This window comes from Leptidea sinapis, chromosome 11 (genome assembly GCF_905404315.1).
Source record: "Leptidea sinapis chromosome 11, ilLepSina1.1, whole genome shotgun sequence".
NCBI lineage: Eukaryota > Metazoa > Arthropoda > Insecta > Lepidoptera > Pieridae > Leptidea > Leptidea sinapis.
This window is the reverse complement of record NC_066275.1, coordinates 15068967-15096753: the sequence shown is the minus strand read 5'-3', so window position 1 is coordinate 15096753 and position 27787 is coordinate 15068967. Positions and strand designations below refer to the sequence as shown.

The window sequence follows — 27787 nt, the reverse complement described above, 5'->3', positions numbered from 1 at the left end:
GGGAAGATATTTATACCCAAAATCATTAAAATATGTATGTAAGTGAGGGTTACATTAAACATTCTCAAAGATCGGACAATTCCAATAATAGAATACACGTGCTCACAAGTTTGTAATAAATAGCCTCTCTCCGTCGCGTGCTACGTACCGACACGATTTTAACCACGCCGGTAAGTTGTCTTTTTCAACCTGTTTTCCGGGAGGAAAGTGGCTCTTTTCGACCCTCTCAATTTTATGACGTTTTGTTATTGACGCATGTGCCAACAAATTTATAGGGCCACTTTCCTCCCGGAAAACGGTAAAAAGCGAACTTTCCGCTGAGATGTGGTAAAAAATAGTTTTAATCAAATTGTCACAAAAAATTTCTGTCATATTATACGTTATAAGCCCATGTGTAAGTATATAACAGAGTTAAGTTGTGCATTTGCATTTTAGGTTAAGTTAGCGCTCATTTACTTCAAATTCGAGCAGTTGAGACATCCGCAAAACGAAGACGAAATGTGTTATTCACACTAACGACTTATATACTTATCAATGAAAAACCCAATTGAATTATTTATAATTTCTTAAATTCAATTATCTATTGTGCGACCAACGTGGCTTCAAATATTTTCGATTATATAGGTACAATCTGTTAATCTACCTATCTATATAAAAGAAAATATATGTTTGTATATACCCTAATAACTCCTAAACTATTCGACCGATCTCAATGAAATATTTTGTAATAGATTCGTTGCAGCTCAAGGAAGGTTTACATATATAATTTATATGGCAAAACAACGTTTGCCAGGTCAGCTAGCATTGTTTGAAATCAACTATACCATCAAGAGGCAATCAACTTCACAATAATCTCCTTTAAATACAAAACTTCGAAACATCTATATTATATACATATATAAATCACAACTTCCCTACAGTGAAGGCACAAGTGTGGTATTCAATGACAACAATACATTGTTACGTTATTATATATAGGCCGACCGTTTATCTGAGTCCTTGCCTGCGGGGTACAGGGGCGCGGGGGTATGACGACAAAGGGGACTGAGACAGGTGCGGGCGGCGGGCGAATTTTTATAATCGCTCATTTCGCTCCCCCCCCCCCGCGCCCCTGTACCCCGCAGGCGAGGACTCAGATAAACGGTCGGACTATGACTACATAATATATTTCACAAAATACACTTAACCTTATCCTAGAACGACTATTGCAAGCATTCGTACTTGTTCTTATTAGGCATCCGTTGATTAACACATTACTAGCTATTTCATAAGATCATTTGTTAAGTGGGGTTGTTAAAATACACTATGTTTAGGAGACTAGCGTCGCAGTATAGGTACAAACTGGGTTACATGTTTCATAAGACGCTTAATAAAATAAAATGATCCGATATTCATTTTATATTTATAACTCGACGCTAACGACGAGCAGTGGCGTTGTGCTCTTATCGCCACAACACAAATTACTACAACGCAACATGTTTTCATAAGAGCCGTAACACAAATTTCGCGATATGGATGTTTTGCTGTCTAAACCGATTTTGATGAAATTTTGTGGTTGTTTTTGAGTCTTGGATGATTCATTCAAGAGTGGTAGTAACTATCCTCATTATTATATATTATTTGTTTTTAATTCTTTGATTTTTTGAACCAATTTCATCATTATCGGTTTTGTCCTTGTATGCTTTGGGCAATGTTTGGGCAGAACTACTACCGTTTAAACAGTTTAGTCTAATAGCTGTACGAAATCAGTAGAACAGATTTGACACTAATTTTTATGAAGGCGTGGCCCATGGTGGTTGTCGTAACATTGAAACATGAGAAAATATATGATAAGACAGGCCTCTCACTTTATAAATAAACTAAATCTACATCGAAACATTTAATCTGTGTCAAGTACGCGCAAGGTCTCAGATCTAATCAGATAACTGGTTGCGTACACCGTCACAATACAAAAGTACCACATTATATGTAGACACAGGCGTCAAAGAATCTTTTTTTTATTTATTTATATAAAGCATTGGTTACAAGACCATCGGCTCAATATAGAAAACAATAAAAGAGGATTATTTAAATTGGTAGGTTATCTAGGGATTCAATCGCATTAACGAAGCATTATTGAAACTAGCTGCCAATTGGTGTTGTCAAATTGTCAACGTCAAAAATCGACAAGAACGACTTTTATCAGCCACTACCCCACATATATTTCTGTAGCTAAGTATATAAACATTCTATTCTATTCTTTCTAGTGGCACCTGTGGAAGGGGCACCACAACTCGCCAATGTCACGTTTCAGTAGACCAACAAGCTTAGAGTGTGTCATTTGATCGGTGTAAACGAATTTACAAGTGATTATAGTAATGACCGGTGCCCAGAATCTATATAAACATTCAATCACACGAAGTATATTATTAACACTAGCTGTCAAATTTTAACGTGCGGTCAATCTATCTGTCAACGTCAAAAATAAACAATAATGATTTTTTATCAGCAACTACCCCACATATTGGTCACTCTACGGACTCAATATTCTGTAGTTATGTATTATATGGATAAATCTAGAAATAAACATCTAATGGCATTACGTTCCCTTTATATTTTTCTAGTAGGTGCATATATTAGTACAGACCATGATTTCGTCTTATGATATATTTAATACATTGAAACACATTTTTTAGTTAAACAATGATAATTTACTTAATTAATTATTAATAATAATATTATGATGAAATTCTTTCAAATCTTTATATGATCCCATAATAGCGTCTCTAACTAGTGCAGCGATTCACTGACGTTTGACAACTACTTTTGCCTCGCACAGACACTTTGAGAGAGAGAGAGAGAGAGAATAAGTACCGGATGCAGTTTTCCCGAACCGATACGACTTAGGTACCTTCAAGTTAATAGCGTACTTCCAACTTAAAAGCTGGCGACTCATCTCTTGGCCTCTGGAGTTGAGGACTCCCATGGTTGCCTCAATATTTCCACATATAAATTAATAATTTATGACTTCACTCTTTATTGTTTTATTAGACTAAGTATTTATTTATCAACTTTCATTGAAAAATAGGTTAATGTGGTACTAATGTAGAGTTCGGTTCTAATGTTTATTATTTTATATCTAAGTGGCGGGCTAACACAAACTACAAGTTCACAGACAGTCCTAGCTCCACATACTGCTCGCATACGGATTGTTCAAACAACATATTAATATGAACAACTTCTCACCGCTTGCCGGCGGCGCCCGTTCTCAGGTAGATATTCGAGTTTTCCATACGTTAGACTTTTCTCCTACAAGAAAATAATATTATTTAAGTAATATTAGAAACACAAATGAAATTTGAAAACAAAATTTTATGATCTCTCGCATTCCGTGCGAGTGCTCGTCCAACTGAACTAACCGTTCGAGTGACGTATAGTCATAAATGTTGTATGACTTGTTCAACTATCAGGATGGGGCTTCATCTACAGGATCTACTTTACAGTTGATAACCTGCTCAACCCCAATATTTGCATATTAAGAAATTGACTTCAGAGTCCCGCATAGTTCATAAAATTTTGTTTTTAAATTTTATTTGTGTATTAATTCTAGAATTGGGGTTATCACTTTAAAAACATAACAAATTGTTAATATTAGAAGGATAATTCGCTTTCTCAAATAAATTAAGTATGTTACTAAAGTCGTTGCGGCGTTACGTCAAAAGAAGTAAGTGTAGTATAATTTAAATTCAAATATTTTTTTCTAATCTAATTGATATTATAATCTTATTTCTAGAAACACATAAATTACTTCGAGTTTTGAGTATTGTGTTAATTAATTTTGGAAAGTCTAAACACACATACCTGTTCTGTGAGATTCTCCGTTGATGTGGTGCCGCGGGACGATATATTTAGACTCCTGAAACATAGAAAGCATTACGTCCTCAGTAGTGGGATGATATTCGACTTCGTTTATACATGATACCAGCGGAGAACTTTCGTAACTCCTATCCGAGTCCCTAGAGGGGGGGGATGTTCCAGCCCTGGCCGGATAGTCCACAGATCGCGGTCGTCGCGCGTCCACCGGCGTCATCTTGGGGTTAACGTGCACATCCTTGTGTATGTACGGTTCTATGGACACGCTCTCGTTTTCGTAATCGCTTAGTTCGTCGTTCGTTAGACATTTGTTCACTTCGATAATGAGGGGCCGTTGCAACGTCGGCGACTGTATCAGTGTCGCCTGTATGCATTCGTTCGTAATAACATCCTGATTTTCCACTACAGGCTCTAAATCTTCAGCATCTTCCGATACGCCAGTATTACTATCTGATTCCTGTTTAATTTCAGTAATTTCTGTCAGATCAGGTAATTTCGAGTGCCTGGGCATTCTCAGTGCCCAGTGTTCGTTATCTTCCATTGAACAAGAGTGCATCACGGTCGGTCTCTTCCGCTTATAGAACAGCATGTACGCGGAGTTATTCACGAGCTCGCTAAAGGCGTCTTCGTCGTTCACGGCGGTGACTCTTGAATCATCAAACTTGTACCAGCGGTTTTCATAAGGATTCTTGCAAGCTGCAGTATAATGACCAGTCTCTAAATCATCCCCGTGGTGGTAGCATATGGCGTACAGGTCGTATATATTTTCCTGAGGAATGCTGGGTGTCTTTGAGGGTCGCCGCCGTGGCGATCTTGAATGCCCCGGGGATTCAGCGCTGGTCTTGTTTTTCCGTACCAGATGTGGTGTCATATCGAAGTCATTCAATGGGAATTCAACCATTGTGGTCAATTTTGTACTCGTTCGGCCCTTGGCTTGCCTGCAATAGAAATAAATACTAAAATTATTTCATTCTTAACTACATAAGACTAAATTAAATTTGTAACAAAAATTTATGAAAGGTGCTATACTTGAACCCAAGTACACTTGAGTTCCATCAGGGCCTTGAATAATTACAAATTTAATTTAAGTAATCCCAGAAGTGAAGAATATCAGTTTTAAATAAGCAAATTGTTTACATAAGACTACTGTCGTTACATTATTTACGGTTGTAGGTATATAAGTATACTATAGTATGTGTTACTCACTGTCTAAATCGCTTTAGGTGTATCACGAGGATGTCGGGAAGTGACCACAGGCCCAGTGTTTTCACAACCGGCATGTATCTCTGGCATTGAGGACACCTGAAAAAAACAATTTATTATTGAAGTGAAAACTTTTTATGGTACGTTGAGCAATTTTGAGATGGAGAAAAAGCACCTAACTCATAGGACTTAAGCTCGCGTATGATCTTTTTTTTTTATTATTTATCTATTATTCGATTCTTCATTTAGCCGGACGAATTTTGGGATGCTACGGGTCCTCCCTAACGAATGGGATGGACTAAGCTATTAACAAGGTTGAAGTTAATGAAAATTTGTGATTGCCTTTGATAAAGGTAAAATATAAAATGCACTTGGATTTTTTCAATTCAGACAATATAAGATTTTGGAATTGATTAAGCAAATTATTAAGTACCTACTATAGTCGAGCCGACGAAACACAATATCTGATTTTAATGGCATAACTTCACTAAAATCTAAGGAAATCTCAGAATATAACTACAAGTTCTTACTAGTTTGAGTACATAAACAAGTTCTTTGTAAGGTTACGCTTAAACTACATAGTTGTACAAGAATATTCTGATATTGTCCGCAATAAATCAGCATAAGATGCAATGCTGAAAAATCCTTTCATATCATCAGCAAAATAGAAACATTTGTGTCGCGTAAAGAGTGATGTGAGTCTGTCTTTACGTAATTCACAATCATTTCTTAAAAGGGTCCCTAATAAGGATCCTTGGGGTACACTGGGAATGCTAGCTCAGTTGGAGATATATTTATCATTTATTATAGCGGCTCGAGTGTGGTTCTCAATTTAAGAGCAGATTTAATACCATTACTAATATCAATTAAATAAGAAAAAATCTCTTTATAATATTTCGTGTCTGATTCTGTCAAAGGCTTTATTGGAACCTGTTTTTATAACTTCGAACGGTTCTCATATAACTAGAGCATCGGTAGTAAAGTTATAAATTCTTCTTCTTCATCAGTCGGAAGACGTCCACTGCTGGACAAAGACCTCTCCCAAGAATTTCCACGGCGATCGGTCCTGCGCTGCCCTCATCTAACGTATTCCGGCGATCTTGACCAGATCGTGGGTCCATCTTGTGGGGGGCCTACCAACACCGCTTCTTCCGGTACGTGGTCGCCATTCGAGGACTTTACTGCCCCACCGGCCATCTGTCCGTCGAACTATGTGCCCTGCCCACTGCCACTTCAGTTTCGCAATCGTTTGGACTATGTCGGTACTTTGGTTCTCTTACTACCACATTTCTGATTCAATCTCGCAGTGAAACTCCGAGCATAGCCCTCTCCATTGCCCTCTGAGGGACCATGAGCTTTCTCATAAGGCCTATAGTTAGCGACGACGTCTGCGCATCGCAAGTCATCACTGGCAACACACACTGGCAGAAAACCTTCGTCTTCGGACACTGTGGTATTTGGGACGAGAATATTTTCCCGAACGGGCAGCGTCCTACTTGGATTCGACGAGTGACCTCTTTCGCGAAATTAGACCTGCCTAACTGGATTGTATGGACTATGTCGGTATTTTTGGTTATAAATTACAATCAAAACAATGTACAACAAGGTGTGATAGATCCAGGTGTATCCAGGTGTATCCAAGTTACCTCCAGGCGTCCTCCACGGCCAGGGTCTCGGCCCGCGTGTAGTGCGCCAGACACGCCGCCAGGGTGAGCGGCTCGGCTCGCCCGCCCGCCGACACGTGCACGTCGCACGCCTCGCCCCACTCCCGCACGATGCTGTCGCGGTGCTGCGGCTCCCACTGCAGCTCCAGGCGCAGGTGCGGGTACTTGTCGTGGGAGACCAGCGCTTGTTCCACGTCCAGTGCAAACAGCGGGTGTGGCAACTGACAAATTATTAGGGGACCGTAGAATATAGCATAATTTGGGCCAACTATGGGTGCTTATTTTGCATCAAATGTCACTACGAAGTGCTGTAGTTTCAGATCATAACCTCATGGACGATTAAAACATAAGTATTGACAGATTACTTTACTGACTGTGTACACTTTTTGATGATAATAAGGGACGAAACGAGCAGAACGATCAATCAGCTGGTAATTGATACGCTTTGCTCATAACAATGCAGTGCCTCTCAAGATTCTTGAAAAACCCAATAATTCTGAACGGCACCATAATTGCGCTCGTCACCTTGAGAATTAAGATGTCTCATTTGTCCAGTAATTTCACTAGCTATGGCAACCTTCAGACCGAAACACAGTAGTAATGCTAACACATTACTGCTTCACGGCAGAAATAGGCGCCATTGAAAGAAATCCGCCGTAGAAATTTAAATCGGGACTCACTTCTGACCCGAATAACTATCGCCCTGTTTCAGTGTTGCCGACCCTAAGTAAAATTTTTGAGAAAATTATTTTAAACCAAATGCTTACTCACTTTAACACTTATAAGTGACTTCATATAAAACAATTTGGCTTTACTAGGGGACGCTCGACTGGGAGGAATCACAGAATGCACTTAGTATTCTGTGATTTATCTAAGGCTTTTGATTGTGTTCAACATTCAACGCTGGTCAGGAAGCTATGTCACTATGGTATAAAAGGATATGCACTCGATCTTCTAATCTCATATTAAAATAATAGGATTCAGAGGGTCAAGGTGAATGGCAGGAGATCTCCTGGGACTACTCTCGGTTTGGGGGTACCACAAGGGTCTATTCTTGGACTCTTCCTCTTCCTAATTTATATAAATGATCTACCTAACCTTGTAGAAAAAAAACACATGGTTGCATTGTTTGCGGATGACACTTCACTTATAAACAGTGAAACGAAGCCAAGTTTTATATGACGAAGTAAACAATGCTCTATCTGACATCGTGTACTGGTTTAGCGCCAATAACTTATTGTTAAATAGTCATAAAATCAAATATATTAAATTTACCGCGCCAAATGTCAAAAATGTAGATGCGAATATTTTATTAAATGGAGAGGTGGTAAAACCAGTGGAATCTGCTGTATTTCTTGGCATTACTCTCGGTTCCAAATTGCAGTGGGGCCCCCATTTTGAAGGATTGGCGAATAGGCTTAGTTCTGCAGCATATGCGGTTAAGAAAATTAGACGGTTAACTGACATATGTAGATACGGCGCGATTAGTATACTTTAGTTATTTTCATAGTATTATGTCCTATGGTATATTGTTATGGGGCAGAGCGGCCGATATTAATACCATCTTTGTGCTGCAGAAGAGGGCTATTCGCGCGATTTATAACCTTGGTCCTAAGGAATCATTTAGAGAAAAAATTAAAGAAATAAACATTTTGACTGTTGCTTCTCAATACATTTTTGATAATGTTTTGTATGTTCATAAGCACATTGAAGAATTTTCTAGAAACTGTGACATTCATAATGTTAACACGAGGAACAAACATAAACTTGTTATGCCTACTACTCGGTTGGGTCGAGTTAGTCTTTTGTTGGGCGATGTATATGCTTCTACAATATGATGTACAGAAAATGTAGTAAACAAATGTGTTACGAAATTTAAAAGAATTGTTAAAAAACGTTTGTGTGGGAAAGGTTACTACAGCATAAACGATTTTCTTAATGACTTTAATTATAAATGTTTATTGTACGATATCACATTGTAATCCATATTTTATATTAAAAAAAAGCCCGCTGAGTTTCTTGCGCCCATTCTTCTCAGGTCTGAGGCAATCTCTTTTGAATGGGTGGTAGTTTTTGACGTTCAAAAAGTGATTTTAAATCCTATTTTGAATAAAAATATTTGAATTTGATTGAAGATTGAGAAAGTTGTGGTACCCATCTTCTAGCCAGCATCCTGTGCAAAGGATCCTCCCAGACTACACTATATATTTCATTATTTATTAATATAAACCTACCTAATATACTTCAAATTGGTACCTACAGCTTTTAAAAATATGAAAATAAACACTTATACGCGTAATAAGTGATGGCATGTTACCTCGGGCTGAAGATAGGCGGGGTCTCTAGGTCGATGCGCCTCAGCAATTCTCGCCTTGAATATATCCGTTCCCTGCGCGGTCTCTAACACGCGGTCGGCGACCACCTGGCACATTTCCTTCAACATCAACTTCTGGAGGTCCACGAATGATATCTCTCGCGGCACTTGCATCGCGTACGGCGACCCTGTGATTCAAACTTCATTAATCGAAATTTAATTCATACAAAAAATTATGGACGATGGGGGACTCGAACCTACAACTCATGGGTTCCGTCCGAGCGCTCTTACCAACTGAAGCAACCGTTCGAGTGCCGCATTGGCTGTAAACCTTGCTATGTTTTTTCAACTCTCAGGTTTTGGGTCCAACTACATAATCTACTTTAAAGTTGTAAACCATTAATGATTTGGACCTTCATAATGATGGATCTGGCATATTAATTGAATCGATCCTTCCATTTCCATCAAACAAAACTAAACATCATATTGCAGAAACACTTTTTAGTGAACTCACCGAAACGTTCTCCCTCGAGCAAGTTCACCCACAGTATGAGTAGGTATGGCGTGGTAGGTGTCTGCAGTAGAGGAGGCGCCTCCATGCAATAGAGGGCGCCCGAGTCGATGCCGGCCGGCTCCCATGGGTTGCGAGCCACGCACCAACCTGCGGTAATAGACATCACTACATAATCTGTGGAAGATTTTCGTGTAGAGGCGAAACATGTGTCGAATTGTTTGAACAGTTTTACGCTGCCGACCAACCCGGTCGTTCGGTCGGGAGATTAGCGTGGAGATTATAGACAATGGATATTATTGAAAAGTTTGTTGTAAAATGGATACCATGGCCCATAAAGGAATTACTAATGCAGTTTAAAATATTTTGACGGACACAGTGATATCCTCCATTGCGTTGGCGAACCAGATTATTGACTTATGTGGCCACTATCGTGATGTATGGATCGCCGTTTTAACGCTCTGTCCAATCAGGAGCGAGGATTTTCAAATCTGCGCCGGAAGAGCATGATTCTGGCTCAAACGAGAAAAATGTGTATAAATAGGCGATCAAGGGCAGCGCGTCTTCAGCATCAGTTGTTTTTGATGTGTAAATAACCATAAAAAAGTTGATTTAAAAATAAAATAATAAAAAAACAACCGACTTCAAAAACACTATTTCAAAACAGAATAACACTAAAAAGTATGAAAATAATTGTGTATTTTTATACAATCTAATTAATTAATCTAATTCTAGTAACGATTATTATTATTTTTGGAATCGGTGTCCTCCTGCCGCGGCCCCGTTCTCCCTTCTCGCCTCGCTTGTCACGCGTGCGACTCAAGCACCACTGAACTATAACATACATACATACTTTCGAACCTACCTTGGCTGACACCGACTCTAAAAATAACAATAATGGTTACTAGAATTAGATTAATTCATAGATGGCAATGGGACCACACGAGAAGCGCCAGCTTTGAAATAAAAAAAAATTATCAAAATCGGTTCACTCGAAGGTTCTGAGGTAACAAACATAAAAAAGAAACATAGCGACGAATTGAGAACATCCTTCTCTACTCCTCCTTTTTCCAAGTTTGCTAAACATAAACATTGATCTGATCATTCTAACTGAATGCCGAATAAACCTTGATAAACCCCTCCCTCAAAAAAGTAATTATGTGACTTACAGTACCACAAATAAAATTAATCAAAATGATGGAGTTGTCGTATTTATAAATGAAACTGTAAAACACACAGTCAAAGAAATAAAAATAGAAGGTGCTTCATGTCTTGAAGTAGGTTTTACAGATGGTTTTACTCGGCTTAAGCTTATATGTATATATCGTCCTCCTTCGGGAAATGCAGAAATGTTTGTGAACTCCCTTGAAAAATATTTAGAACAACCTTATCTTAATAATAACACATTAATAACCGGAGATATTAATATAAACATAATAGATGGAAATAATGATAAACACTCGGACTCTTATCTTGAAATGCTAGCTGCACATAACTTACTACCAGGTCATAAATTTGACACACGTATAAATAGTTGTATAGATCATGTAATTACAAACATAGATAATGCCAAATTCACAACTTATCTTGGGGTATTAGATACTACTGTAACCGACCACAAAATGACGGCAATATATTTGTACCACACAACTATATCCAGTCAACCTCCAAAAACAAAAGAGGTTACAAATTACAAGGGTGCATTAGATACATTACAAGCCAATTATGATCCTAACTTATTAAAGGAAGAAGATCCCAACACACTTACCAAGAAAATAATAACCTTAATAACCTTAATAGTAGATTCACTTAATATAAATACTAAAACTGTAAAAATACCCTCCAATAAAAGAATAATTAAACCTTGGCTAACTCCTGGTCTTCTTAAATGTATAAAAAATAGAAATCTTCTGCAATACAAACTTAAAAATGATGACACTAATGAAATATTAAGAATAACATATAAGAGGTACCGAAATTATTGTAATAACTTAATTAAAAAACTGAAAAATACTCATGAAAGACAACTACTTGAAAAATCAAAGACAAATAACAAATCATTATGGAAATGTTTAAAAAGTATTACAAATTTAAATAATACAAAAAGTAAGAATATAGAACTTATTAATATAAAACCGACAGCCATCGAATCAGCAAATTACGTGAATAACCACTTCAGAAATGTGGGTAAATTACTTGCTGAAGATATACCTGTAAGTAATAATCATTCAACTTCCGCATATTTTAAACAACTTCCATCACAGATTAATAGCATTGGCATAATAGAACCTGATCCACTTGAGATAGAAAGTATTATTGATAACCTTAAATCTGAATCAGCCACTGGATACGACAATATCCCTACAAAATTTTTGAAATCAGCTAAATCCGTTTTGATCCCAATTATTACACACCTAAGCAAGATCTCTTTACAACAAGGAGTATTTCCATATGAATTGAAAAAATCAATAATACATCCAGTGCACAAAAGTGGGCCTAAAGACAATGTAAACAATTACCGCCCAATTTCTGTTCTTTCAACTATATCTAAAATACTAGAGAAAATTATTAACAAACGTTTACTAAAATATTTAGAGACGTATAACATACTCTCACCATCTCAGTATGGCTTCCGTAAAGGTGTAAGCACTGAAGACGCTATACAAGACTTAACTCAGAATATTACAAATCAACTTGATAATAGAAACAGAGCTCTTTGTATTTTCCTCGATTTAAAAAAGGCATTTGACACCATCTCTGTCCCCATCCTCTTGAAAAAACTTGAAAATATAGGTATAAGGGGAACTCTTTTAAGTTTAATAACGGATTATCTACAAAATCGCACACAAAGAACGAAAATTAGTGATGATATAATTAGCTCTGATGCACCTATACTACAATTCGGAATACCGCAGGGAAGTGTATTAGGGCCAACTTTATTTTTAATATACATAAATGATTTATCTAACTTTAAATTAAAAAATGGAAGGGTATTTTCCTACGCTGACGACACCGCGTTACTCTTTCATGGAAGCAGTTGGGCAGAAGTATTTTCCACAGCCGAGTTGGGATTAAACTCAGTGCTTAAATGGTTACAATTAAATCTCTTATCTCTTAATTTAACTAAAACAAATTATATTACTTTTGCCGTTCGTAATTCTACACAGCCTAATAAGAGCATGAGATTAACTGCTCACTGTTGCAACTTAATAAGTCCTATTAATTGTAAATGTTCTCAAATAGAAAGAGTAAATACCACAAAGTACTTGGGTGTGATTATTGATCAAAATTTGTCATGGTATCCCCAGTTAGAACTTGTTGCTAACAGAGCTCGGAAAATGATATGGATACTTAAACGCCTGCGAAATGTATGTAATAGAGCGCTGCTAACTTATATTTATAAAACTCTAGTGGAATCCGTTCTCCTATACTGTATAAGTGTATGGGGTGGTACCTTTAAAACAAAATTTCTACATATTGAACGTGCACAACGAACAATAATAAAAATCATATATTCCAAAAGTAAATTCTATAATACTAGCAAACTTTACCATGAAACATCACTACTTACAGTCCGCCAGTTATATATTGTGCAATGTATATTAAAAATTCAGAAACATAGAATCATTGACTCTTCCCTTACTTTGAAAACAGTATAGGGGTTTCCCCTATACTGTCCTAAAACACAAAATCGTAAGAACAGAATTTGCCTCAAAACAATTTGTCGCACAATCCACCAATATGTATAATAAAATTAACAGATCCCTTAATATTTATTCACTAACATTTAGGGAATGTAAAATTAATGTTATTAAATGGCTAAAAACACTCAACTATGAAGATACGGAAAAAATACTTAAAAATTAATTAGATTAAAAATTTGTAAACGGTTTCTAACTATAAGATATTATTTAAAAAAAAATGTATTATTATAAAACATAAAAATTAAAAGATTTACAGCCCGTTCACAAAATTTGCTCCTATGTATGAATTTATTTATCTACTTAAAGTACCGTATATATATTTTTATATAGGTTTAATATATATATATATATATATTGTTAAGATGTTATATTTATGTAAGTTCCTATGTTTACGTGCATATATATATATGTGTGTGTGTGTGTATCATAATATGTTTCAAAATCAGTAATAATAAGTAACTACAATGTTTGATATATTGTACATTTTTATTATAATCTTTATTTATATCAAAAAAAAAAATGTTTGTACATGATCCTAACTCCCATGTTTATGTAGTCGTCCGGCTGCGTACCTGCGGCTAGCATGATGCTAATATAACCTGATCCACAATGAAATTAATGACTTATTTCGCGTGCGATCGCCCGGGCCGCCGGGCCGACTAGATAACTGGTTTTGTTTGTTTATAATCCAATTCACTTGAGTCAACAACTTCCTTACTTTTAGTTTTTAATATTGTTTTGTATAACTTGCAATGAGCGATTCTCTCCTAACACAGATTATCTAAATCTACCAGGAGAGTTTCATATGTGATTGTAAATGACTGTGTACAAATAAAGAAATTTTGAATTTGAAAATTTTGAATCCTTTTTCCAAGTCGGTTAATAATGTGCTGCTATTTCCACAAAGGAGTTTACAATTGTGTTTTTGTTAGTAGTGTAAGCTATTTAATCTTACCAGTCTCATTAATTTCAGCCAATATGATGTGCTCTCGTTCAACGCCCGTGTCTGTGTGTAGAACAGTCCGCAGGTCTTCCATCGTGGCATTTGCCGGTAGCTCAACTCCAATGCGCACTTGCCGAGGTTGTTGGTTTACATACACAACCTAGAATGTCATTAAATGATAGTTTTATAATTTCTATTTACTAGGTACACTATTAAATATACAAACAATAATTTGTGTTACGATACGTGAATTAAACTTAGATTTTGTGGTAATTGATATGCCCTGCCCATTACAATGTAATGCCGCCCACGATTCTTGAAAAACCCAAAAATTCTGAGTGGCACTACAATTGCGCTCGTCACCTTGAGACATAGCATGTTAAGTCTCATTTGCCCAGTAATTTCACTAGCTACGCTGCCCTTCAGACCGAAATACAATAATGGTTACACATTACTGCTTCACGACAGAGAAAGGCGCCATTATGGTGCCCATAATCTAGCAGGCATCCTATGCAAATATGAATTAAACGTAGTTGTATTGATGGAAATACTTACATTGACTGGCAGTGGTGATGGCTGTGCGGTGGCTGGTCTGGTCGGTAACTGAACACTCACACAGTGGAACGGATCAAACGTACAAGATGTTCTGTCACATTTCGCACATGTCAATGCAGACCTGAAAATGAAATGGTGTGATATAATATGAAGTATCATATTTATATTTATATTAAGTCTAGTAAGACTTAGGATAATATCGCCCTGACTGACGCACGGCCCACTTTAAGTATGTTCTGGGATATGCCCTAGCGTCCAATTAGAACTATGTCTGTCCGATTGACATGATCCGTAAATGTTGGCATGTCTGTTCAACTCTCAAGTTGTAGCGCCAACTACAGGATCCTCATTACACTTAATAGCCTTCAACGCCTATCTCCATCTTATATATTTATACATAATGAAATTGGTCTTTGTTTGAGGCTCTTTCAAGCCTAAACCACTGATCGTATCGACACGAAACTACCACCATTCAATGCAAATTCATCCCAGATGGTTGATGGCTACTTGTCTTTCGAATTCCAACGTTCCTTCAATAATTTAATCACCCTAAAATACGCCTAACGAAGCGGGCTAGTATCATATACAGTACATATCAGGAAACTGAAATAAGCTGTCTCTTTATCAAATCTAAACAAATTTCTTAATGTAAATTGGACAAGACGAAAACACAAAACAGACAAGACGTTTTAAAGATCAAACTGAGTTTAACGCCAAAAAGGTAGCTTGACAATGATTTGTAAACATAATTGAACAGTGAACTCTAAAACGTAACATAATTGCATCGACGTCAAAGAATTAAACAAATATAACTTTATTACTTTTAAGACAACAAACTCATAACTCAACGTTACATGCCAATTAATAATCGCGTGATTGTAAATAATATAGCCAGTTGCTAGTTGCAAAAACTTTGGACATAAAACTACTAAAGCAGTTCGTAGCAATCTGATTGAAAAGAAATGGGAACTGTCTTCCAATATCATACAATGGCTATGCAATACTGTTAGATCACAGGTAACAACTATCAACATCTGGATGTGTGGCGGTCCTCCACAGTGCGGTTTACAAGGAGCTTTCTTGCACGTACTACAAAGCTGTGGAATGAACTTCCTTGTACGGTGTTTCCGGGACGATACGACATGGGTTCCTTAAAAAAAAGCGCGTACACCTTCCTTAAAGGCCGGCAACGCTCCTGTGATTCCTCTGGTGTTGCAAGAGAGTGTGGGCGGCGGTGATCACTTAACAACAGGTGACCCGTACGCTCGTTTGTCTTCCTATTCCATAAAAAAAAAAAAAAACAACATATGGCGCTTTACCGACGGTCCCAAAAACTCGAACGTTCCAAAAAGCAGCATCATGTAAACAATTTGTTATGTTTTTTTATTTTACTTTAGATTTGAAAGAGCGACATCTCAAGTCAATTTCCTAAAATGTAAATATTCGGGTTGAGCAGGTTATCAACTATAAAGTAGATCCTGTAGATGAAGCCACCTGTGAGTTGCAACAAGGCATACAAGATTATCAACGATACGTCATTCGAACGGTTGGCTCAATGGAAGAGCGCTCGAATGGAACGCAATAGGTCGCGGTTTCGAGTACCGCATCGTTCATAAGTTTTGATTTCATATTTAATTTGCAGCATCGTGTACTTAATGATCCTATAAGTATACAATGTATCTTTTCAGTCATCAAAGAAGCTCCTATAGAAACTAGTATAAACAGAAATGGATTCGTGAGGAAAAAAAAAATTTATGAACACCTCTTATAAGTGGTAAATTCCCAAAATCATTTTCCTGATGTTTGTTTCCAGCGAACTCCTAAACTAATGAACGAATTTTAATTGGGATTAAATACTTCATGGAGCACAATTTAGTCCAACTTAAGAGAAAGGATAGTTTTTATTTCGATTTGGGACCAATAATTATTTATATTACGAATTTTTGTTTTGTATGGACATATTTTCTATGAAAGAATTTATTGACGCATATTTTAATAGTTCTGCTGTGAAATAATTTCATTATAACAACAAGGAGCATATTTTACGAAATAATTCTTGATGTTATGAAATATTATTGACCAATTCATAAAAAAAAAATATTTATTATGTACAGAATGAATGAGATTGTCTGTTGGGTCAGCTAGTATTTGATATTTAAAGACATAAACGCATTTACGAACTCAGAATGTACACAGTTAGTCAACATATCACAAATATTGGCCCATTCACTCTGATAATTTTTCCCTAACGCGCCAAAACAAATATATCTTCAAGCCATCAAGTATATCGACCTGTATAGCCGAGTGGTTAGCGATCCTACCGACTAAGCTAGAGGTCGGGTTCGAATCCCGGTAGGTGCAAGCATTCATAAGATGAATATGGATGTTTGTTTCCAAGTCATGGATGTTCAAATGTATTTATGTATGTTTATATGAATTTATGTATGTTTAAGTAAGTATATTGTATTAAATATATCGTTGTCTTGTAACCCATAACACAGGCTATGTATGCTTAACTTGGGGCAAGATAATTTGTGTAAAAAGTGTGTCAATATTATTATATTAATATTTTTATTATTAGATTACATAATCTACCCTAATTAACATAAATTACCTGTACTGTGCCTGGAACACTGCTTGTACAAATGAACTGTTCCGTCTCGCATGGTTTGCTAATGTCTCAGCTGCCACAACCTCATCTGACTTTCCAACTGTATTCTGCAACAAAATTGTTGTGTATTGACATCTAGTCTGAACGGAGTATGTATTAACAATCAATGACATTGTCATGACATTAACCTTGTGACATTGAGTGGTATATAAGGAATGCACAGTACAGCGGAAGGAGTTCTAATCGGCTATCGGTTGCTTGCGAATGCCTCGGGTGTAGTGCTACATAGTAAATATTAGTAGTTTCACTTGTATGCAAACGTGGAACATTACAAAAATTAAAACTGATAGTCTCATTTATAATAAATACTGAATAAGACTTAATGGTTAGTATGTATGTACCAAATGTTATTTTTTAATACTTTGTACATGAACATGAAGCATACTGCCTTTAAATTATACAGTATATTTATAAAAAATAACATGAAATATTTATCATAAGCCCACTCCTGATGAGATAAAAGTTACAATTATTTTTATTTTTTAAATCACCTCCCCCCACTCTCGCCTCGTCACGTCCGGCGTGAGACACAAGCACAATAACTCACCTATAACAATGTATATAGTAACAAGCCTACTTTGGCTGACACCAACTTAATGGTACCATACGAGAAGCATCAGCTTTCAATTAAAAATAATAATAAAAATCATCCAAATACTGACCCAGTCGAAGTTAAGGAGGTAACAAAAATACTGACGAATTGAGAACCTTCTCCTTTTTTGAAGTCAGTCAAAAAAGGTGGCAAACCGAGTCACAGCCAAATGTTTGGCTTCTTTTGTCACCGATGTCATTGTCAAATGTAAATACCCAACATAAATAAACAAAGGAGTACCGTCGTGTTGGCTTTGGTTGACACACGTGTGGTGTTTTTCGGAGTGTTTTTTTTGTTGAAAAGTGGCCGGTTTTTGTGTTTTAACTATTGTTTATTGGTGGTGGTGTAATTTAGTGTTGGGAATGGAGGTGGAACCCCCTCCGGTTCCACCAGACCCCGATGGGTCTAGAAATACGTCTCGACAGGCTGCCTCCTCTCGGAAGCGGCATGTCGAATCCGATGAGCCCGCTACAGAAAGCGGGAAAAAATCAGGTTTAAATCCGCCCCAAGCATCCGCACAAACTATGTACACGCATCCTTCGTTCGCTGAAGGCCCTAAAGGTTACAGTGGGGATGACAAAGGTCCGTTTATAGTTCACGTTTCCAGGGAGGTCTCGGACCCATCTGCAGGCACATCTATCCGTGCATTGAAGTTTGGACTGTTCCTACACCAAAATAAATTCACGCACATTGTTAAGGACGGTGTTAAAAGTGTTGGCCGCAACAGAGTAAGTGTTGAATTTTCAAACGCTCAAGCAGCTAATGACTTTCTAAGTAACCAAATTCTGACTTTGACAAAATATAAAGCAGTAATTCCGACTTTTAATATTACTCGGATGGGCCTAGTCCGAGGTGTCCCTGTGGACTGGTCTATGGAGGACTTTGTCGAATCCCTAGAGCTACCGATTGGCTGTGGCGAGGTTTTGAAAGCCCTCCGCTTAAACCGCAAGAACATCATTGAAGGTATTGTCGAGTGGGTGCCCACTCAATCGGTTGTTTTGACTTTTAGAGGCCAGATGCTTCCCTCCAAAATTTTTTCATTTTATACGTCCCTTCCCGTAGAAATCTATAAATTCCCGACTATTCAGTGCCTGAATTGCTGTCGTTTTGGCCACGTTAAAGCACAGTGTAGGTCTAAGCCCAGGTGTTACAGATGCGCCCAGCTCCATACAGGTGAGTCCTGTGATGTTCCAAAAGAAAAAGCTTCCTGCTTACATTGCTCAGGCAGTCATTTTGCGTCAGATAAGAACTGTCCAGAGTTTTTACGCCAAGAAAACATAAAGCGTATTATGTCTCAGGATAATATATCGTATATAGATGCATCGGCTCGTTTCCCCCCAGTCCGCAGGTCATATGCGGAGATGACAAGGGAGTTCTTCTCCTCTCCTACATTCTCCCCTCTGCCCGTTAACTCTTCCCAACCTACCAACTCATCTCAACCCAGCTCCAACCCTAAAAGATCCTATCGGGAGACAATTATTCGTTCTCCTCGCCCCCGTACAAAGGGTTACAACAAGCAGGCCCATGACGCTATCATCAATCTCCCACCCTCCTCTCTACCCAATGGCTGTGCTCTTGGCAACAGCCAACCCGACTTCCCTCAATCCCAAGGAAAAATGTTAGAAGACCTTTCGTCATTGCTCCTCAGCATCGTTGCTCCATGCAGCGAACTTCCATTACCGCCCAACGTTGCCCACAATCTAACCCGTCTTTTTAAGATCTTGAACAATGGCCCCAACAGTTCTTCTGCAATGGAACTGTAAAAGTATCCGTGCTAAGAAACAAGATCTTATATCATTAATTAACCTTCATAGCCCTGTTATAATTGCCATCTCGGAGACATGGCTGAGGCCTGGAGCCCGATTTCGGGTCCCTGGTTTCTTCTGTTTGCGGGATGACAGAGATGACGGCTATGCGGGTAGTGCAATTTTCATTCGGCAAAACATTTCGTTTTCTTCTATTCCTATCCCCCCTCACAGTAATCAGATTAATACTGTTGCTGTGAGAGCTGTAAATATTTCCTTCCTCTCTTTGTATATTCCACATCCAAGCCCCTCCTTTATTCCAGAAATTGAAACTATTCTAACTTCTCTCCCCCATCCCACTGTAATTATGGGTGATTTTAACGCCCACCACACTTTGTGGGGGAGTTACAACTGTGATGGGTTTGCTCCGTTGTTGGTTCTTTGAGGATATGAATCTTTGTATCCTGAATGATGGCTCTCCGACCCGCAGAGTTTACCCCAATCAGAAACAAAAATCGGCAGTAGATCTATCCCTTTCTTCAACTTCCCTTGCATCTCAGCTATCCTGGCAAACTCTTCCTACTACCTATGGTAGCGACCACTTTCCTATTATCCTTACTCTAAATAATAGGACAATTCCTCGCCCCAATCCTAACCCTTTACTAAAATATAAATTGCGGAACGCAGATTGGTCTCGCTATGCTCAAACCGTGGATGATTTGTTGGACTCCCTTCCTGATCTTCAGAGTGATGGTAACCTCTTGACTTACTATGAACAGTTTGTCAAATCTCTTATTTCTTCGGCCGATTCCAATATTCCCCGTAAAACTCTCTGTCTCATATAATTTGCCTTCCCCTCCCTGCTGGGATGGGGAATGCAAGAACTTGTTCAATAAGAGAATGGTAGCAGAGAAAGAGTACGCAGCCCAAATGACAGAAGAGAACTTCATGAATTTAAATAACAAATCTAAATATTCCTTTCTAAATTTGATAAATGGTTTTTTTGAAAAAGGAATAATTCCAGATTCCTGGAAGTCTCAAATAGTGATCCCTCTTCTCAAGCCTGGGAAAAAAGCATCAGATCCCAATGCATACAGACCTATTGCACTGTCGTCCACCTTAGCAAAAGTTACGGAGATCCTCCTTAAGAACCGATTAGAGTGGATCATGGAAGGCAAAGGACTGCTGGCCCCTTCGCAGTTCGGTTTCCGCAAGGGCCTCAGTACTGCAGACAGCCTCAGTTTAATGACTACAGACATTCGAACTGCCTTTGGTAAGGGTGAAAACCTTGTGGGTGTTTTTATCGATGTAGCCTCTGCATATGATAATGTACTTCTTCCGTTGCTCAGGCAAAAACTGCACCAGCTGAGTGTACCGCCGAGGATATCACATTTCATATGTAACACCAGTCTTCCAGTATCCCACCCAGATTAGTGTGGAAAGGTCTTCCCCAAGGCTCTGTTCTTAGTCCTTTGCTATACAGCATATATACTCAGGATCTAGATTTGTCCGTTAATAATTTTTGTAACATCTTGCAGTATGCTGATGATATTGTCCTTTATCATAGCTCAGGCTCTGTAGAGGAAATATCCCAATGCCTCAACTCTGCTTTGTACTATTTAGGGCAATGGCTCTCCGACCACGGCCTATCTTTGTCAGTGTCTAAATGCCAGGCAGTTGTGTTTACAAGGAAGAGATCTATCCCTACCTTTAGCTTTTACTATGAGGACCAACTCATCAACTTGGTAGATAAGGCAAAGTTCCTTGGAGTTATCCTTGATTACAGACTGAACGGATTGGCTCATACCAAATGTGTAATTAATAAATGTGAAAAGGGCATCAATGTTCTACGCGCAGTAGCGGGAGTCTGGTGGGGTGCTCATGCCTACTCCCTGAAACTCTTATATAATGCTTTAGTTCGTAGCTATATTGATTACTGTTCGTTTGTTTTAGACCCCTTAAAAAAAACAGTGTCTGAGAAGCTAAATAAAATTCAATATCGTTGCCTCAGAATTATTCTGGGTGCAATGAAGTCTTCCCCCATAACGCTCTACAAGTCGAATGTGTTGATCCTCCTTTACATCTCAGACGGCAATAGCTATGTGACCGGTTTGTCAGCAAAATTTTAGGTTTACAGCTTTCCTCCCACCCATTGTGGACCAAATTGGACCAGCTATCTCAAGTCCTTAGCCCACGCAATCCCTCTTCTTATCTATTGGATAGTTTTCGTAAGTTTACCAATCTCCCTCATCCCTTGTTATCTTTATCGATGAGTCCTCTATTCGCCACATCATATAAAGCCCTGGTTTTCAATCCCTCCATCATTACTGATCTTGGTTTGGTCAAAGGAGCCCCCGATACTTATTCGAAATTTCAATGCTTAGGTCAAATCAGTTTCTTATCTACACAGATGCTTCAAAGATGTCTCAGCAAAGTTGTGTTGGCGCAGCCTGCTGGGTCCCCAGCTTTAAAGTCATTTTACAATTAAAATGTCCTCCGGAGTCTTCGGTGCTTACAGGAGAGGCCGTTGCCTTATTAGAAGCAATCCTGTTTACCCGCTCCCATAACCTGAATCAAACTGTTATTTTTACTGACTCCCTTAGTTGCTTATCATCCATCAAGGAAAACCCATTCCGGAGTAAGTAAAGACATCCAATTATTCTTCAGATTAGGGAGGCTATATTTTCCTGTCATCAAAATGGAATCAATTTAACACTTGTCTGGATTCCAGGGCATTCTGGCATTGCAGGCAATGAAACAGCAGACTCTTGTGCTAAATCTGCTATACAATAGGGTTCTTATGAACATTATAAAAATAGTTCGCAAGATCTGAATGCACTTTCTAAAACTTATCTCGACAAGTCCTGGAATACATACTGGAATGAATCAAAATTGGTTAAAGGTAAATTCTATGCCTCAGTCCAACCAGATATACCAAGGCGTCCATGGTTTTTTTCCCACAGATATGCAAACAGATGGGTTACCTCCACAATATACCGCACAGTATACCGGCGTGAAGTAGCGGCCTAGTGCCGCTATGTTTCGCATAGGTTAGTGTCGAGGACCGGTGGCCATCCCTCACCCTACCCTTACTTAAAATTTATTTATTGATACTAAAAATTGGTAATAAACCAAACTTTAATAATGTATAATTATTATAAATTTAAATACACAATAATTTTTTTTGGAACGAAAAGTGAAAGAGTTTTGAGAGAGATCCGTCAAAATTTAAACAAACTATGGACAGTAATACACAGTAGGACAGACAAAAAGAATTGTGAAATGCTGAAAATTAAAAACGTTTGGTAGGCCGATATTGGTTTGTTGTCTTATACCTATTATGACACTTATTTAGAATAGGAACCCGGCATTAGACAATCTTAGTAAAAGTAAAACTAACTTGTCATGCAGCACATATTCTTTATGAGAATATGAAGATATATTTTACTAATGCAGAATATAAGCAATATATCAAATAATCTCATTCCAGTTTTTTATACATACTTTTATTGTTTTGTATTTTTTCTTGGTTGCTGTATTTAGGTCTTCATGCACTTTATCAAGAAGCCAAAAAAGAAATTCTTGAGCATCATGTTGGCTGTTCCCTCTGTATTGTGAACCATGTCTTTCTACTGCTGTCTGAAAATTATATAAAAATTTGCTACTAAAGCATTAACGATAAAGAGTGTAACAGACATTATTTATTAACCAACATTAGGTATATTCATAATAATATAAAGACATAAAACTTTTCTATATCAACGAATAATGATAATAATTATCATAAATATTGAAGAGATTAAAGTGAAAGTTTTAAAACAATGTATGGTGTGAGCGAATATAACATTCAAGTCATGATGTAAAACATATGGACATAATTGCCTATAAGTTAAAAAATCCATGTTTTATAATAAAGAATGATACACATATATATACACATTTGGATGAGTGTACAATACAAGGAAAATAGTGATCAACAATCTACATATGACATTGGCGAGCCTGCATGTAGACCTGAATGAAATGAAAACAGCAAGGAAAATGCAGAAATTAGTATTCAATTTAGATTTTATGCTCTCAAGTGAAGAAGTTTAAAATTTCCTATTCCTTTAGTTATATTCACATAATAAAAAAATTAATACAAATATATACATAGTATTAGTAGTGCTACATATTAGAAAACTACATAATATAATTGACTTGTCCCTATTATTTATTAACACTATTTGCTTTTCATCATTAAGAATAATTAAAATTAATTGGTATCTTAAAAACTAATCTCTTATAAACATACTTAATTAGATTGATATTTCTAATATGAGTATTTTTCATAACCAAATATGAAGCATAAATTAATTACTGGTTTAAAATTAAGGATTTATGCTTACCTTTAAGGCAAGACTCATATCGGGTGCATAACAACATGACCAAAGCGCCTTCAAGAGTGTTGCCAGTTGTTCTGTGACCTCACCTCTGGTGCCATATTTCTTTGAATTAATTTTGTTTCTTTTTTGAAGATCAACCTTAAGGAAAATTGGCATCAAGTAATTAAAGTGATGAAAACATGGTCCTATACAAATGAACGGACGAAAGTGAGCCTACAATATCTCTTTAGTAGTTAGTATAGTCATTAATTTAAACTTACTGATTTTTATATATATTTGAGGAGTTGTCATGACTAGAGGTTGGCTGTAGATTGTAATTTAACTATAATATGTTCAATAAATGTTAAATAAGTTCAGAAACATTTTAAGATATGATGTTAATAAGATTTTATTCATTCATTTATATCGGAGAATAATAACGAATTTTCAATTAATGTTTAATAATGTATTTCATCTGAATCTGCCACTTATCTGACACTTGTTTGACATAGTTAAAAAAAAACCTCAACAATGATTGAACTATTAAATATAAACTATTAATACATTTCGTGATGTAATTCGTATTCAGTTTTTGCATCTCTTCTGCAATGCCATTCTCACATCTTTATATGTACATTATTAATATATAGTAAAAACTTTACTTATGTAAAGAATGGTACAGTTTTGAAATCATCTTGATTTATTATTAGAGTACAGTGAAACATACTACGGGCAGACTTTGAGAGTAATAAAAATTTATGCATCAGATGACTTGGTTACTTTTTCGAAAGCAATCTTCATCAAAGTTATCATTGGTTTGCTATTATTGCTTGTATTATCTGAGATAATATTAAACATTTATCATCATCAGCTGGAAGACGTCCACTGCTGGACAAAGGCTTCCCTCAAACATCTCCACAACAATAGGAAATCTCTGGCGATCTTGACCAGATCATCAGTTCATCTTGCGGGGGGCCTACCAACACTGCATACATATATTCATGGTCCCCAATCAAGGATTTTTCTGCCCCACCAACCAAAATTTATATCTGGTTCTAAATTTATATTCTTTATTCTCCAGGCCAAACTAATTGGTATGTTTGTATTGAAATACAAAATAACACTCCAATTAACATGAATTAAACTTACATTTCATTTATCTTATTATATTTAAGTAATCACTGAGCCTCATCTATACTGTAAATTTGAAGAATTATGGTATAGTGCAATAAGTATTACAAATATTACTGGTTCAATATTATTATTAAATGCCAAATAAATAATTTAATCACATCAAGACCACATTGAAAAACCCAGAAACTAATGTAATTTCCACATAATCAACAACCTGTGTTTTTACAGAAAGTAAATACCTAGTATGTATTCATATGTGATATGATTTAAAAAAAATTAGCAACATGCCAAAGTATCTTTCTGATATATTTCAGTAATAATATTAAATATTTAATCATCCTATTAATATTAATAACCTTGATAAAGATAAGAGCCGAGGTTACATAGCCAATTAAACTTATATTGTCAATTTTAAACTTTTATTACAAATATAGGTGTTACATGTTTTTATCATTAAAAATGTTTCATTTTAAGGAAATAACAATGTAATGGTATCTATAATATGTGAGGCTTAATTTTTTTAATAATATACTATAATAGAAAACATAATGTATACCTTGTAGTAATCAAGTACAAAATATTCAGCAATAACATCTGTATGTGATAAACATTGAAGCACTGCATTCATATAGCAAGTATTTCCATGGTTTTTAATTCCAGTAGCTGCAGGAGTAGCGCCTGGAGGCCAGGGAGGTTCCCCAATACAGGGCACTCTGTCACTTGCAATTGTCTGCACAGATTTGACCTGAAATGTAAATGTAGTCTTGCAATAATGTAAATCAATGTGAACAATGAAGATAAGATATTATATACATACCCCACCAGTATTTACAGTGGTCATATGCTGAGCTATTTTATTTAGAAATATCTTCCAAGACGGCCTTCTGAATAACTTCCGTTCAACAGCACCTTCATTTATTTGAGTGCCGACTACCGCAGATGTAGCGATAGGTGGCTTGCTATCAGTATCAACAGGTCTATTTTTACTAGAACTCGCTCTGACTGATCCAAAAGGATTACGGGGTAATGTAAAGGTCCGTTTCAGTAGGGATCCCTCTACTTGTTTAGTTGTCATATTCGTTTCCACGACTTCATTTATTAGTTCACTTTCCGAGCACGATTTTAAAACTGACGTTAAATTATTAATAGACATACTAAATCAAAATACTATTTACATTTGTCTAATTATATTGAAATAAAATTTCTATTTCCTAAAAACAACCACAAATCACAATTCACAATAAAAAATTGTGAAAGTCAAAACTCAAACATCAGATTTTTTTTATGACCTGGTAGGTAAGACTTTTAAGTCAGGCCAAACTCAATTTGCTGTCAACGCGCAGAAAAAACAAACAAATGGAATACTTGGAAATAATATTTAAAATAATACATTACAAAACAAACAACATAACGCTGACTAGTACAAAGCTGGAAACAATATTACCTTAAAAAAGTGTATAGTTTGGAGACCAAAATATGGTTGATTTAGTTAGTGTTGTGCTGAATCGATTGAAATCGACTGTTGAGCTGTCACATTATGAATTATTTTTAACAGTCGCCGAGTCGATGCGATTCATCAGGAACTTATTTAAATGGAATTTTCTAGTTGACAATAAAATAAAGAGGCTAAAATTTACTAACCTTGTTATTTAAAATAGATAAACAAGATTATTTGGTTAAAATTTTAATTTAACAGTAATCATTTAAACAATAATTACCCAAGTTAGGTTCTCATAAACAAAAACAACATAAATTCAGCCACCTACAGTGTTGTCAACTTAGAAATATCACAATTCGAAATTCAAAATGATCACAAAATCGTTCTCTGCACCCTCGAGAACCTCGGACACGATATTCATATTACTGAAATCATAATTTTGTGCGGCGGCCATCTTGGATTTCAAAAATGATCACAGAATCATTCTCTGCACCCCCGAGAACCTCGGATACGATACCCATATTGTTGTTATCATACCCATATCATAATTTTGCGCGGCGGCCACCGCGCAAATTCTATTTAATTTGTATAAATGTAGGGAAAGAGACTGGACCTCACGATACTGGGAATCCTAGTGTGAGGCCAGAATACTTGTAAAATTAAAGTTACTTAATTTGTCCCAACGTACTTTCCAACAGAAATTATATAGTAACAACGTATGTAACAATGTATCTAATACGGTACTCAATAAATTTAAAATACTTAATTAATACCTTTATAGGGATTAATACGACCTTGGAGAGAAGAAATCGCCAAATTCTCTTCTATAATATAACTGCGACACTGAAAGATTTTATTAACCTTTTAAAGTAATGCACTTTTTTTGTTTTCTTAATAAAAATTACTGCTTCTACAAATCAATCTCTATGCTTTCGCACTTAGATGACCGGTCGTATTTTGAAGAGGGTACAGACTACTTTAACGCAGAAGATAAACTGTTTTATACCTACAGGTACGCTATCTACGTTTAACGGAGTGTTTTACAGCATTTTGAAATGGCCTAGTCAGTCCTACTTACTCAGAAGGAAATTTCAAGG

The 27787-nt window shown here is 36.7% G+C and overlaps 1 protein-coding gene across 1 annotated transcript; it reads right to left on the bottom strand.

The window, feature by feature from the left end:
- Positions 1–1134: 1134 nt before the first annotated feature.
- LOC126966824 (ubiquitin carboxyl-terminal hydrolase 31) lies at positions 1135–26485 on the bottom strand. Its single transcript, XM_050811080.1, has 13 exons — positions 26070–26485; positions 25809–25997; positions 24143–24277; positions 23259–23393; positions 17361–17464; positions 14747–14867; positions 14204–14351; positions 9548–9694; positions 9037–9221; positions 6702–6940; positions 5059–5154; positions 3841–4790; positions 1135–3288 (listed from the first exon to the last, which is right to left on the bottom strand). The coding sequence occupies exons 1-13, from the start codon at positions 26403–26405 to the stop codon at positions 3248–3250; spliced, it is 2826 nt and encodes a 941-aa protein (XP_050667037.1). The 5' UTR covers positions 26406–26485; the 3' UTR covers positions 1135–3247.
- Between the last annotated feature and the right edge of the window lie 1302 nt (positions 26486–27787).